Source organism: Aptenodytes patagonicus, chromosome 3, assembly GCF_965638725.1.
Source record: "Aptenodytes patagonicus chromosome 3, bAptPat1.pri.cur, whole genome shotgun sequence".
Classification (NCBI taxonomy): Eukaryota; Metazoa; Chordata; class Aves; order Sphenisciformes; family Spheniscidae; genus Aptenodytes; species Aptenodytes patagonicus.
This window is the reverse complement of record NC_134951.1, coordinates 94,171,174-94,186,097: the sequence shown is the minus strand read 5'-3', so window position 1 is coordinate 94,186,097 and position 14,924 is coordinate 94,171,174. Positions and strand designations below refer to the sequence as shown.

At 37.6% G+C, this 14,924-nt stretch overlaps 1 protein-coding gene across 2 annotated transcripts in view; it reads left to right on the top strand.

The window, feature by feature from the left end:
- The window catches only part of STRN (striatin), a 73,934-nt gene that overhangs the window by 20,912 nt on the left and 38,098 nt on the right, over window positions 1-14,924 (top strand). For both annotated transcript variants that reach the window (XM_076334252.1, XM_076334251.1), the window contains exons 3-5: window positions 249-322; window positions 3,484-3,562; window positions 5,589-5,753. In XM_076334252.1, the coding sequence (XP_076190367.1) occupies window positions 249-322; window positions 3,484-3,562; window positions 5,589-5,753 (318 nt within the window). The remainder of the gene's footprint in view (window positions 1-248; window positions 323-3,483; window positions 3,563-5,588; window positions 5,754-14,924) is intronic.

The following is a 14,924-nucleotide window of genomic DNA, read 5'->3' as shown; positions in this document are numbered from 1 at the left end:
GTAAAATCTGCAGTCTACTGAGCCCTGTGTTTCATCAGTATTCACTTTGCAATTATGTGTCAACCTTGGAAGAAATAATTAAGCAAAATTACACATCTGAAGTCCTGCTGAAATTATTTGATTTGTTTTGTTCCTAGCCTAGAAGAAAGGAGTGGCTCTTCAAGTGAAGGCAGGTGACATTTATGTGTTTTGAGATAACCTTTAAATGTGCTAATAGTTTCTTTTTTTTTTTTTCTTTTTTCTTTCAGGGCTAAATATCACAAATTAAAATATGGCACAGAATTGAATCAGGGAGATATGAAGCCACCAAACTATGATTCTGGTAAGAATTTATTATGAATGAGTTCATTGCTGGCATAAAAGCTTAACTGTGGTTTGTGCAAGTGCTGAAATGATAGTGTTGATAAAATAAGCCACTTAATGGAAGCAGTGAGAATAGAGATAATTAATAAAGACTGTTTTTTACTCTTGTAAAATTAAAAATATATGCTCATGCTCTGAAAGAGACTATTAATAAATCAAATTAATTTAGATTTAAAAAAACCCAAACCAACAAACTGCTTCTGGACAGAATAATTTCTCTTCCTTAGTAATGTGTATGGATGTTTTGGAACAGGGAGATGCTGGATTTATAGCTATAGAATCCTTTTATCTTTGAATAATTATTCTGAATAAAAAGTTAATGGCAAAGGACATGAAATATATAGTACATAATTTTTTGTTCAATTACCTCAATGGTATTCCAGGAGAAAAATAATGAAAGTGCATATTAGACATAAGTGAGAGTTTGAGTGTGGGGAATTTATTTACGAAATTCTAGTGATCATTGGAAATGCATACAACTAACTTCAGGGCTATGCTGTGAGAGGAAAGTTTTTCACCTTCGTCTCTGGAAAGCTGATTTGTTTTTCTAGAGGTTGCATCTCCTACTTCACACAAATGGTTTTAAGCACTGAACTTGAGGAATTAAGAATTTAAATTACCTCCTTTCATCCCTCTCTCTATCTCCCTATCCTGTCCTCAGGAGAAAAAAAAGAAGGGGTACAGAGATCTGATTATAGGTCAAGCCCTTGAAAGGAGAAGTTATAGGTGATGATTTTTGTATCTCAGTCCCCTGATGCTCCTACTACGGCAACGAAACTAGAACCACCTGTACATAAAGGAAGAATATAGAAAGTCTGCAGACCTCAGTTCTGTCACTTGGTTTGTGGAAGGGATGGTCTAGTTTACTGTCACGGTTAATTCTTATCTCATTGGATTCAGAAGGTCATTAAAAACAAGGAAACAAATGAAAAATCCAACCCCACACAAACTGATGAAACTTTACACCAGGCTTTTCTTGTCCAAGATGTAATGAATTTTTGAGAAATTTTATTTCACATTATTATCAAGATTATTTCCTTAACTGAAGAAATAGTTTAATTTGGTGTTACTAAGTGGAAGACCCCAATCTGTATCTGGATCACTAGAAAACTTTGTCCTGATCATACCCAAGATCCTAGACATCCTTGGTTTTTGTAATTTCTCAGGATGCAGCTATAGCACGTTGCTCCAGTTTCCAGCTGAAGAATGTAGTGCAAGGCCTGGCTTGCCCAGCAAAGCCAGTGCAATTAGTTCTGCAAAGTGAACATCAGTGGAATTACCTTTGTTAAAATTCCATTATCCTGATTTATCCCATTGCATTCATACAGCTATATATGTAGCTGTCAGAAATGTACACATTTGTTCTATATCAGTTCTGGACTGATTAAAGATACACACTTAAAATAGAAACTTTATCATGCTTCTTTGGAGTTGTCTTTGATAGATACTTACTTGTATGTCCATGTCTCCCCCCTGCCCTGCCCCTGTTTTTCTTGCCCAGTCAGGAAAAAACGTGGAAGTGTTTCTAGTAGTTCATCCAAATGGGTCCTTGTTGTTTGTTTTCTTTATGATCTCTTGGGGAGTCAGTAATACAGTTTAGAAGAAAGAGTTCAACCTCCTGATAAAGGAATGCCTTTTGTTTTTTACTGTTTGTGATATCTTCTGCTATTACTTGCTCGTAATGCAAGTCCCTTCGTTGTCATCTGTAAACTGCTGTTACCACTAGTGGTCATCAGTTTTGAGGAGACTAAGCAAAAGAGAATTCTTGCCCGTATATATACTTAATAGTGCCTTCAGAAGAAGGGTTTTTGCTTTCAAAAGGAATTTTCAGGCAAATTATCTCAGTCATGTTTTAATTCTTATAGACTGAGCTTTGGTAGTTGTGCATTGGGTCCAGCTGTGTTCAGTTGTCTTCAGAAAATCATTGTGCAATTCATTATTTCCTATGGTTGCTATTAAATGGATTTGTGAATTTGAGATGAATAAAATTCATATGGCTCTCCTCGCATGTGAATTCTGATTAGTCTTTGATAGCTTCTTTGGGTGGGTGGTGGTTTTCTGTGTGTGGTGTTAATTCGGTTGTTTAAAGGTAAATGACTTAAGGACAATAGCTTTCCCACGTCACATACCAAATTACTCATAGGATTATACCACAGGTTTTTCTGGTTCTTAATTTTTGTTTACACAAGAAGATTGTTCATCCTTCAGTGTTTGGACCACAAGGGTTTCCAGTTTTGTAGAGGCTTTCATAGATAACAAACCAAGATCTTTTATCTTGGGAAGCATATGCTGATCTATCTCCTGGAGGAGAGGGGAAAAAAAAAAAAAAACCACCATCGTGTAGTATGAAGCTATATATGAAATAAATGTGTAGCTGTTGGTTGCCAGCATTCAGATAGGTTTCTCACCATAACAGCCACGTGATTTTTTTTTGTGGATTTTCCTGGAGTAGTACTATTTAGATACAAATTTATGGTTGTGGAAAATGTGGTGAAAAATGTTCAACAGCTTTTCAGGTTAAAAAATAAACAAACAAACCCTGTTGTAATTTTTTTTTTTCTGCCGCAAAACTAATACAAATATGGATGAATTTAAAGTTGATGTGAGTAGGTCTGTTGGTTTTATGTTGAACCGTCAAATATTAAGGAAATTGGTTGGACAGTAAGATGTAAATAGATATGCTGCAGTTGCATTTGATATTGTTAGCAGTTAAAGATGTTTGTATTCAAACTTAAATTATGAGCAGCAATTATATTGGAAGGTTAATGCAAAAATGGAACTTCAGATTGTCTATGTGATTATGCGCCCTTAAAGAAAAAGGAGTAAGATACGGGGATTTTGGATGTGAGACAGAAGGGAAAGCACTGATGACTAGTGGAACTTGCTGTCATACAGTAGGATGTACCTGACAATCTCTATGTGTACGTAGTACTACAATTACGTGCTATGTGCATTTTTTTCTCTCTTGATCGATTATTGGCACTTTGAATCTTCTATTTTGTTATTAAACCGTATCTAGTCATTTTAAGACAAATTACATTTGTCTATTCAAGTGGATGGGCATCTTTTTAAAAAGTAGGACAAGGAAAAAAATGTTCGTAATTAAATTATCTTTTCCAGATGAAGGGAATGAGACAGAGATTCAGCCACAACAGAACAGTCAGCTAATATGGAAACAAGGACGACAGCTGCTAAGACAGTAAGTGTTGAAAAAAGGACTCAAATAACGAATGCAAGGGAAAAAAATCTGCTAATGAAATGTGATGATGGTGGGTATTTGATTTTTTTTTCCCCGTTAGATTTTCTTTCAAGAAAAGTTAGTGTGTGCCGTGGAGTTCATTCAGCTTCTGCCCTAATTTTCCTAGGTTTTTTGAAAAAATTTTAATATTTCAGAACTTCAGACGAGAAGCCTTGTCAAATCACAAACACCTAATCTCCTTTGCTTTTCTTTCACTGAGTATAATTAAAACAATCTGCTTGGGAGAACAGTGGGTCATGACACTTTGCAATTCTTTTTGCAGTTAAAAAAGCAACACACAAGTAATTCTGTTAAGAGCTATGTAAAATGAAAATAACTGCTGTTGGAGAGGGATAGCTTTTATTTTGGCCTGTTCGAGGTGCAGAAGAGAATAATATTCAGAAGGTTTAGACTAGAAGTTTTCTAATTCTCAGTTCATCTCAATGAAGCAAATGTCTGTTAATCTAAATTAGTTTTTGATTTGTGGTCATAATGAGTTAGTTAATTTCCAAGATATTTGATCACATTTTTGTGTGGGTTTTTTTGCCTTGGTTACAACCCTTGGTTTAAATTGAAGAGGTCTCTTAAAGACCTCTCATTAGAGTGTCTCTATCTGTTTTTTCATGCATTTGCCTCATCCCCTATGCTGATAGTTAGATTCTCAGGTCTTCTAATAAGGTAGCGAAACTTGTGCTTTCTAATTCTTTTTGGTGTGTTACAGAGGATTAAATGAGAGGGGAGGGAGACAGTAAGGACAGTCTGGAGCTTATATTAAAGGACCTTTTTCCAAGGAATTATACTAAAGTTAAGTTTGTCTGTTGGATAGCTTGTACATGCTTTTCTTTTGCAAGAGCTCAAATCTTTATTTACATTTAGTCAACATACATGCAAAGTGGTCTTGACTTGGATTAGTGATTTTGAAGACAAGTCATTTCTTCTCAGCCTAATTCATGAACAAGTGACACAGTGTTGAATACAGGGTGCGTATTACTGACGGACTGTGTTTTGCATAGGTGACTTGTTTTGATTTTTATATAGTCAACAATCAGTATTTCTTTCCTAATGTGGTTATGTGGAGGATATTAAATAATTGGAGGAGAATGTTCTTGCAGCAAAAGTGCATGTCCTTGATTTGTAACAGCTGTTATTGTAAAATAGCATTTCCCCTCTTTAGAGTCCTCTAGAATATTGACCATTTAATCAGTCCAGTGCTTTTGAGAAGACAGTGCTATTAACTCCATACTCTACAGGAAAGGACAGACCAATTTTTACTTTTTTTTTTTTTAATTAAAAAAAAAATCATTATTTCCCCTGTTTCCCCCAAAGGCAATATGGCATATTGATAAGAGCCAACTTTAGACCTTGAGGCTTTCATACAAGCTAGTCCAGGATTCTTGCTGCCCAGCCCTTATATGCAAGACTAATATTTTGCAGATCCATTGCAGAGTTATGGAAAAGGCAAGACAAAGATTTTATCAAACCTAGTGCATTATAAATAACAACTCTTACTAGTAGCTACAGAATCTTTTTTTATTCCCTCTGTTTTCTAGGCTTCTAATAATGCTTACATAAGGAACTTATCTGATACTTCTTGTAAGGCTTCCTGCGTAGTTTCCATGTGTTGAAGAATAAAATGGCCATGTTGTACATGCAACTGTGGTGATTTTTATAAGCCAGTTGTAAATATTTTAATTGAAAGTGCTTTTCCATCCATTTTAGTAAATGAATGAATAACGTATTGTATAACCTCTGACTGCTGGGCTCTTTGATTTTTTTTTTTTTTTTCCTCAGTGACTGTAGAGGCTGGTACTGCAAGAGGCGATCCCTCTGCAGCTGGTACAGGATGATTTATAAGCATGTTTCATTAGCACAGCACCATACTTTGCTAAGCTAAGGGGTTGAAGATGAGTTTAGGGAGAAGTTTTCATTTACTGTTTTGAATAAGTGAGATGTGTGTGGAAGATTAGCATGAGTTCTGTTCCTACAGGTATCTACAAGAAGTGGGCTACACTGACACCATACTGGATGTGAAGTCAAAACGAGTACGAGCTTTACTGGGCCTCTCAAGTGATGCTTCAGAGAAGGAAAACAGAAATCAAGAGCCAATGGTAAATGGCACAGAGGGCCAGATTAAAGAAAACGCAATGATTGGGTAAGCGTTGAGATGACATTGTTATCTTTTTGCATAAATGCACTTAATGGTGTAGAACAAATTTTTGTTTACTGAGAAGATTTCAGGATTTTTTCCCTAGTTGGAGATTAGAGCAATTCTAACTAATTTTATTACATTAAGCAGTAAGTGTGGAAGTAACTCTTAAGATTCACAGCTTAAAAGCACCATAAGTTCTTTTTTTCAGTTGGATGGCAGCACGAAGTCAAATCAAGCCTCTTTGAGATACGATTGCTAAGTGGTTAGTGGTCAGTGTTGTTTCAAGTTAACGGTTTATTTGTATTGCTGGAAACTATCGATTACAGGATTTGCTCTTCTGGTCTGTGCTGACTATGACATGATAATCTATATGAGATACAGGATTTTTTTAACTGGATCTGAAAAACAAAGTCACTTGTTACATTCTGATTCCTGTTTTTGATTTTTCCACTAATGGATATACATATGTAAATGTGACTGAAATGTAAGGGATTCACTTGTGTCTTTTAATATTTCTAATGCTGTGAAAAGTCAGTCAAGGAGAGTAAAATCTTGTTGTGCTTACTTTTGCTATTAAGTAATGTTGAAAACATGAGGGGCTTTTTTTCCATTTTCTTCTCTTCTCCATGCAGAGTTTAAAAAAAAAAACAACAGCAACAAAAAAAAGTAAAATCTGAAACTTAACTGTAGAGGTTTCAGGAAAACAATCTGTTTGTTCTTGTTTAAGATATTGTAGTTGCAAAACTTGAAAAATAATGAAAATGGTGCAGGATTGTTTGTCTGAACAATACATGAGGTAGCTGTTCCCAGTAGTTTGTGCTGCATCAGCAAGCACAGCTTTCCTTAAAGATTCTCCCTCTTTTTTTCCTTTTCTGTACCGATGTGGTGAAATTCAAGACTTTTTTTTTCTTCCCCCTAAAGGTCTAATACTGTTATATGACACATTCTGTCTTTTAAAAAGCATTTGTAAAATTTCATTATATCCAGCAGATAGCTGCAGCAACTTCAGGCCAACAAGTTACGTAAGGGCAGAAGTTCATGGTTATGTAATTAAACTTAATGCTGTGAGGTGGAAAATTTGAATGTATGAGAGAACCCGCAAGCTACTAAAATATATTGTGCTGCTACGTCGTTTACAAGCCATGTTGTTTATGTACAGCAGCTTTGTTTTTGAAGAACAAGGAATGCTTGATAGATTACAATAACAATTTTAATTTGACTTCTGGTGAAGGGGTCACTTCTCAGGGGAAGTGGGTAAATAAAGCTCCTCTTCTTACACTTCAAAATTTATTTAAATGTGTTTACTTTGGTTGTGAAGCAGATGGATATATTTATAAGGTAAGTTATTTGATGGATGAAATGGTTGGATGGTGGTTTTGATATGGCAGTTTTGGATACATTTGCATTTCTTTCCTATATACTTGCTTTCTGGGTAGATCTGATATTAGGTTTAACACTTTGTAGCCTACCCTATGGCTGAGGATATTCACTGATGGAGAAAAATGAGTTCCCTTTCATTGTGGCTCTGCAAGCTTGTCAGCTGCAAGGCTGGTCAGGCTGCACGCTTTGAGAAACTGTTTTCATCTCACTTGTGATGCATAAGATGGCAGACTGTATTAGAAAGCTTAGGGGAGCATTTTGATACATGATGTGCGAGAATTGACTCCAGGGTTTTACAGTGAAAGAATTTTCCAGGGATCTTGTTCAACATAGTCACGTCAGTCTTCATGAGTGATTTTGAGTTTGTGGATGTTTCCTCACTGAGAGGAAAAAGTTGGGATTTTACTAAAATTCCTTGGTCAGTCTGAGTACAGGACTAGCTTTCAATGCTGTGATTCTTCTGGGTGTTTCAAGTATGCTTTCAGACCACCTCTTTCAATTTTCCGTGCAGGAGGCATTCTGTGGCTTTCTTCCTGGCAGAGACTGCCTGTTGTTTAACAGCTATTTCATCTTGTGCTACTAGATACTGTAAAATGTTACACCTCACTGTTTCTGTGGCATGTGGCACTGTTCACCTCCTCCCAACTGCATCATCGCTTGCCTCCGAGATTTCAAAGTGCAGCTTTATGGCAGATGGGAAACCAGAAATGAGATGAGGTGTTGTTCTCAATTAGATCATACTTACCTGTTACCTGCCTCATCTATTGTCAGCATTACTTAAACATGTATAGAACAGCTTCTTTTCAAAGAGTATAAGCATTGAATAGGTGACTAAGATACTAAGGCACATGGATCTTGCTCCTGATCCCAGTTGGAATTCTTACTGAGCGTTTGAAAACTTAATTCATAGAATCACAGAATCATTAAGGTTGGAAAAGACCTCTAAGATCATTAAGTCCAACCGTCAACCCAACACCACCATGCCCACTAAACCATGTCCCTAAGCACCTCATCTACACGTCTTTGAAATACCTCCAGGGATGGGGACTCAACCACTTCCCTGGGCAGCCTGTTCCAATGTTTAACCACTCTTTCAGTAAAGAAATTTTTCCTCATGTCCAATCTAAACCTCCCCTGGCGCAACTTGAGGCCATTTCCTCTTGTCCTATCGCTAGTTACTTGGGAGAAGAGACCGACACCCACCTCGCTACGACCTCCTTTCAGGTAGTTGTAGAGAGCGATGAGGTCTCCCCTCAGCCTCCTTTTCTGCAGGCTAAACAACCCCAGTTCCCTCAGCCGCTCCTCATCAGACTTGTTCTCCAGACCCCTCACCAGCCTCGTTGCCCTTCTCTGGACACGCTCTAGCACCTCAACGTCCTTCTTGTAGTGAGGGGCCCAAACCTGAACACAGTATTCGAGGTGCGGCCTCACCAGGGCCGAGTACCGGGGCACGATCACTTCCCTCCTCCTGCTGGCCACACTATTTCTGATACAGGCCAGGATGCCATTGGCCTTCTTGGCCGCCTGGGCACACTGCCGGCTCGTGTTCAGCCGGCTGTCGACCAGCACCCCCAGGTCCTTTTCCGCCAGGCAGCTTTCCAGCCACTCTTCCCCAAGCCTGTAGTGTTGCATGGGGTTTTTGTGGCTGAAGTGCAGGACCTGGCATTCAACGCTTTTCTACCCAGTTGGCAGAACTGGGAAAAATTTAGGTGGCTCAGCTAAATTCTGACTCACAGTCAAGGTAGGGGCACTCTTTGAAGCAACCTCACCAGTGCTAGGCTGCTTACTGGGAGGGCGAAAAGATTGGCAGCTTTTTTTGGCAGCCTAGCGTGCATGTAAAGTGAGAAGAGGATTGGGGCCACAGCAAGCTTGTAGCGTTGGAAGGAGTGCGATGAACAAGTGCCTGCAGTTTGGTAGTGGTAGAGGGGGAAAGTTACGGTGAGAGATTGGAAGAACAAGAAACCAACCAAAACCTTAGTGCAGTCCCAGGAAGTTTAAGGACATATGTATGTGTTTACCAGGAGCACCAGACACTGGGACAGTTGCAAACTAAAATGCAGATGGAAGACGCTCTGTGGCTGTATGGATACAGTGAAACTTTTTGTAGGAGAAAGCTTTGCGATCACCACAGAAGCCTGTGAACTGCTCAAGCCAATGCAGTTTGGCAAATTTTGTGGTTCAAAACATTTAATGAACATTGATGTCAAATATCTGCTAGCAAGTCTGAGGCTAGTGGTCAACCTGAAGATGTTTTAGTTACATTTGAAGAGCAGAGTGCTGGACAAAACGTAATGCATGGAAATGAATCTAGTCTAACAAGGAATACCTCTGTTAAAGTGAGAAAACGCAGCTCATAGAACATTCGATTTGTTTCGTCTTGGAAGAACTGCATAATATTATGGACCCAGCTGAGACTGTGGATTTTAAGTCTGATTTTTAGAAAAATGTTTACATGGAAGGAAGAATGTGAGAAGCGGAATATGGGGACTGAATAAAGAGAAAGCTTGTGGGTGAGAAACAATGAATAGGAATTTGGAAAGAATGTGGGTGAATGTGATGAAGATAATGTACAATAGAGGGCAAAATGGCACAGTGAAAAACAGAAGGAAAATGGATACAATGATGCGTTTCAGGAACAGGAAAATGGAAGGCATATTAGGTTTAAATTTCCTTAAAGATTTCTCTATATAGCAATGTAAATTGCAGAAAGAACAGATTGGCTAAACTGCCTTCTGTACAACTGAACACTTGTGATAAATTCCAAAGAAAGTAAAAAAAAAAAAAAAAAGGTAATTGATGCTTTTATGTTGCCGTATGGTTACCTCTTTGGGAGGAGAGAGGGGGTAACGGAAACAAGAAAGAAAACTTCCTTTATGTTTTGACTGTCATTTATTGGTAATCAACCAATACTTTCTCAGTGAAATGAAAGTGGTGGACAACAAAACAAATTGGCACTGAGAGAAATTCCAGTAAAAGAATGGAAGAGCTGATGTACTTCTCAACACAGTCTGGTTTTAGCATGATTCTTCTGTAAGCCCATTAATCTGTGTATAGTGCTTGTTGCTGCTACTCAGCCTCCTTCAGCAGTGCCTGTGATCTACCTCTGATTGTCCTGATGACTGCAGAGACCCCCACTTTTTTTTTTTTTTTTAAATGCCTTTGATTGTCATAAGGGTAAGCCCTGGCATTTTTCCTCTGACCCCAGGGATGTGTGAAGTGTATACTTTGTGGTGGGGAGGGAGGATATTCTTCCTCTGCTCAGCTCACTACATCTTTTACAAATTTTTACAAGTTGTCTGTTATGCCAGAACTTGTTTGTTATACCGGTTGTATCTTGTTGTCTGTTACACCAGTTATACCTACTTCAGCAGCTGGGGTTCACACACTCAGTGCTGTGATATCGACAGTGAGTCAAGCCTTTTTATGGGAAAGGCTGTTGAGAATATTTGGGGTGATTATTGTGAAGTTGATGCTGTTTACTTTGGCATGTAGAAGTGTACAGTAGTTACTGTAGTGCAAATACTTAAGAAAATAATATTTATTTGCAGCATACAATATATAACTTGAATTCTGCTAGGCTCCAGATATTTTAGAAAATTGCCATCTGGTCCTTCATACCTCTCAGCTTTATTTTGTATATCTTAGAAGGTTGCAGTTGCATTAGAGAACTTCCTCCACCTCTTTGTTTTTTTTCTTCTTTTGGTACAGTGATGAATAAACTACTGTTGTCTGAAAGTCTTTTAAAGCCAAATCAGTTTCTTACCTTACTATTAGGTGAAGTAGCCTCAGTCTTTATGTGTACTAGCTGCTACATCTGTGGCCAAACTTGTATTCTTACATTGCCTATTTATTTGCTAATGTACAGATCCTCTTGAAAACTTTAGCACTCAAGACATCATGTGGATTTTGAATGCACCCTGCAAGATTTGATTCCGTAAATGAAATGTTAATATGATAACCTGAGATAGATATAGTCCTGTTTCCACTTATTTCATGGAATTTAAAAGGGAATCTGTTTTCAGTTTCTTCAATCAGCTCACTTGCATTACAAAAGATAAGTACCACTTGGCATGACTGGACTCAAAAATAGATACTAAAATAATAACTTTATAATCATGGGTGAAATTCTTAACACCTACAGTGAGAGGAATGGGTGCTTCCCCCCAACAAACTGAAACAGAAATGAAAACTGCCTGCAAATGTCACTTGTAGCCTTGAAAACATGAGAGTATTTAAGTATCTTCTGTTCACTTATTACCTCATTTTTTTAATAGCTTTATCTTACTGACTGAAACCTAAACAGTCAAATTAGTTTAGCTTCTTGAAGGTGTGTATTTGACTACCATTTGATATGAGTGGAAGCAAATACAATAAAGGAATAGAACTGGAAAGGAACCATACTGGAAAGTATACCAAGCATATATATGTATATACACATGTATATATGGATATGTGTATATATAAAAAAATATAGATAAATTATCTGAGTTCTTGCTAAGGGTTTGATCATTAGAACTATGTTTAAATAGCCAATAGAAACTTTTAAAAGAAAAATGATCCTGAATGATATATCAGTCTCTCTCTGAAAATGATCTACTGCCCTTTTTTTCTATTGAACCACATATGGCTTCCACTGCCTATACTTTACATGAGCAAAAAGGCATCAAACCTCAACATTTGAGAGCAAATCCAAAGACCTTTTCAAAGATTAAAATTAAACATTTTGAAGACCTTATCTTCCTGATGTACAACAAATCATTCCAACTGACACTTCGGCGAATGAACGTCTTTCTATACCAGAAGGCCTTGAATAACTCTTTTGCATCTCTAAATCCTATTAACACTGACCCTTGTAATGAAAATGCTGCATACTGGCTGATGAATGTTGTGTGTTGACTAGCTTATAAAATGGTTTATTTGGGAAAATATCTCTGACTTTAACAACCTGAGGTAACATTTGTCATGAAAAAGATTTCCAAAATAGTGTGTGAGACTAAAATATTGAATTACAAAAAGAAAAAAAATCCAAATCTATTTGCCTTATTCCCTTTACTGGTGTTTTTTTCCACCTTTTTCCTGTTTGTCCCTGCCTCCGTCTTGCAGTGACCTAACAGGCATTTCAAAGATACCTGATTTAGGCCAGACCTGGACACTTTCAACAGATGCATTAAAGCAGAAAAAAAAATAGGTAAATTGGGGTTTTGTGTGAAGAAGGTAGTACCAATGGACCATTCTTTTCATTTCATTGGCACAGATCTATGGCTTAAGGGTTTTAGGGATGCTTCTTGGAAATGTCACATAAGGCTCATGGTACAGAAGGAATGGGGAGAAAGAGACAGAAGCTGTGCAGTGGGAGAGAGAGAAGCGAAGAGAGGGGAGGTGAATGGAGAAATAACTTATAAAAGTTACTTCGGTTCTTCAAACGTTGAATTTATTTTTTATTTTTATTCTTTAAAAAGCTTGTTTATTTGACATATTATAGTTATCTGACTAGATTTGGCAAGAGAAGTGGCCTTTCCTTTTTAAATGGCATTCCTTCACGATTCCAATTTATATCCAAACCATTTTGTAAGTGTTGCTTACTGGTTGTGGTATGTATTGCACTGGTCCTTGCATTGTGTGATGTGAATTCATAAGCAGTTTCAAAGGTTGTGACAGACTGTCTAGCCTGCCCTGTGTTCCTTGTGTGTAAATTTTGATGATTGTAAGTGTTCCATAGTTTCATAAATTATTAGTTTGATATTTTATGTGCTGCATTATGAAAGATTTTGCACAGTATTGAAGATTTAACAAACTGTTCTTAAAGACTGTCGTCATAGAAAGGAATACATTTTAATTTGCATTTATTTATTTACTGTGTCCAGTTTGAAAGAACTCAACTAGCCACATTGAAAAGACTGTGTTAAAACATGAAATAACTGAATTCCATGGGGAATTAATAAAACTTATGACCTTGCAGTAGCACGTTTTGATAGTAGGAGGAAACTGAGTCAAAGAAAATGGCTCAAGAAGAAGTATGCTAGAATAGCTCTTCGAATGCTGGGTCACAACAGGCTTTTTCCTGTATAGGCCCCCAGAAACATCTCTCAGCCTAAGCTGAACTTGTGTTTATTTAACTTTACTGTGGTATTTCTTCCTGCTTCTGAATTTATCAATAAAATCTGGTTTTATTTAAGATAACTTGTGTATGTCTTGGATAAAACAAACAAACAAACAAAAAAACCCTCTACTTTTTCCTTTGGGGGAGTGAGTAGGACCGAGGCAGTTAATGGCCTTGTGGTTGGGCAGTTCATGGGAGAAGTTTATGAGAGTCTCCCTGGACATGACCACAGACTCCCAAGGGTTATTATCAACAAAGGAGAAGGTAATGATAGAAATATTGAATGTGTTGGTTACAAAGAAAATACATGTCTGTAATGTGGCTTTAGTCTAAGTTAAACTTGACTTTGCAATATGAAATGTTCTGGCTCATGTTGGGAGCAGGAAAGGTATCATCAATGTGCTGTTTTAGTTTCCATATAACAACTTCACGTTTGCTATAGATTATGGTTTCTACTTTTCACTCAGTAAGAAACACGATTTATGTTAAGATCCTGAATATTAAATGTTGAGAGCCAATTGAACACTATACACTTTGTAAAGCTGCTAATATTTCGATGACAGGGCCAACTGGATTTTTACAGAAAATACTTGTCTTGAGCCATGTGACTGTAGGGCAGAAAATGAAGAGTTGGCTGTATGGCCCGCTGAGGCCCAGTGAGAGCCGTGCTTGCTTTAAATAGTACCTGTGGAATATCCACAAATCATACTTCTTAGATTTCATGGGAAGACATTATTATTATTATTTTTAGTCTTAAAGGGACCAAGGGATTAAGACAATTCTGAATAATTTAACAGCCTGTAAAATAGGAGTTGGGATGAGATTTTTTCAGGGCAGACAGCTGCAGAAAATTCTGGCAACTTCTCCTGAGGTGAAAAATATTCATGTGATTTCAGGTTTATGTTGCTTTAAGGAGGGTAAGTACTTCAGTTACCAGCCCATTTGTAACAAGAATTTTGTGTTTTAAACAGGAAAAAGTGTCTTCTCTTTGGGGATCAGAAGTTCCCTGTGTCAAGAGTAATAGTCACAAAATCTGCGTACTGCTCTTCCGTTAGTAGTAAGACGGAAAACCCAGCAGCATTAGTGTAGCTATACTTTACTTTATGGTACCACTTATTGTACTTGTTATGCTTGTGACAAGCAGTTAGTCCTGTTGTACTTAATCATGTGCAGACACGAGTAGCAGGTAGTCTCTCTGCACCAAAGACTTTACTGGTTACTGGACAGGAGGATGTAATGCACAGAGTTAACACTATCTGATAGAAGATGTTACATTGGTTAAATGTTTTTTTTGTTTTTTTTTTTGGTTTGATTAGGAAGTAGTAAGTTAACTGGGATGAAAGCCTCAAGGAAAGAAGGCAAGGTTGGGTGCTGGGGAGAAAACCATGCGAGGGTGCTGTTGCAGAGTACGATTGAGGAAGGAGCAGTGGGAAGGAGATTCAGAACAAGCAGTTGAGGAGCACAGGGTCAAGGAAGTCCTGCCAAATTCTGGTTGCTCTGTGCTTTCTGCTTTGGCAGCTTCTGTAGCTGCTCCTGCTGTCTGGGGTTTCTGGCTTGTTCTTCCCCAGCAGTTTTTTCTTTAGACAGTATGGATGGGGAAGAAGGAAAAAGCAACACCTAAGTTCTTGCACTTTGAAAATTACGTTCTCCTTTACATACGTTTTAATCCAGGACGGTCCAGTAAAGAGGAATTG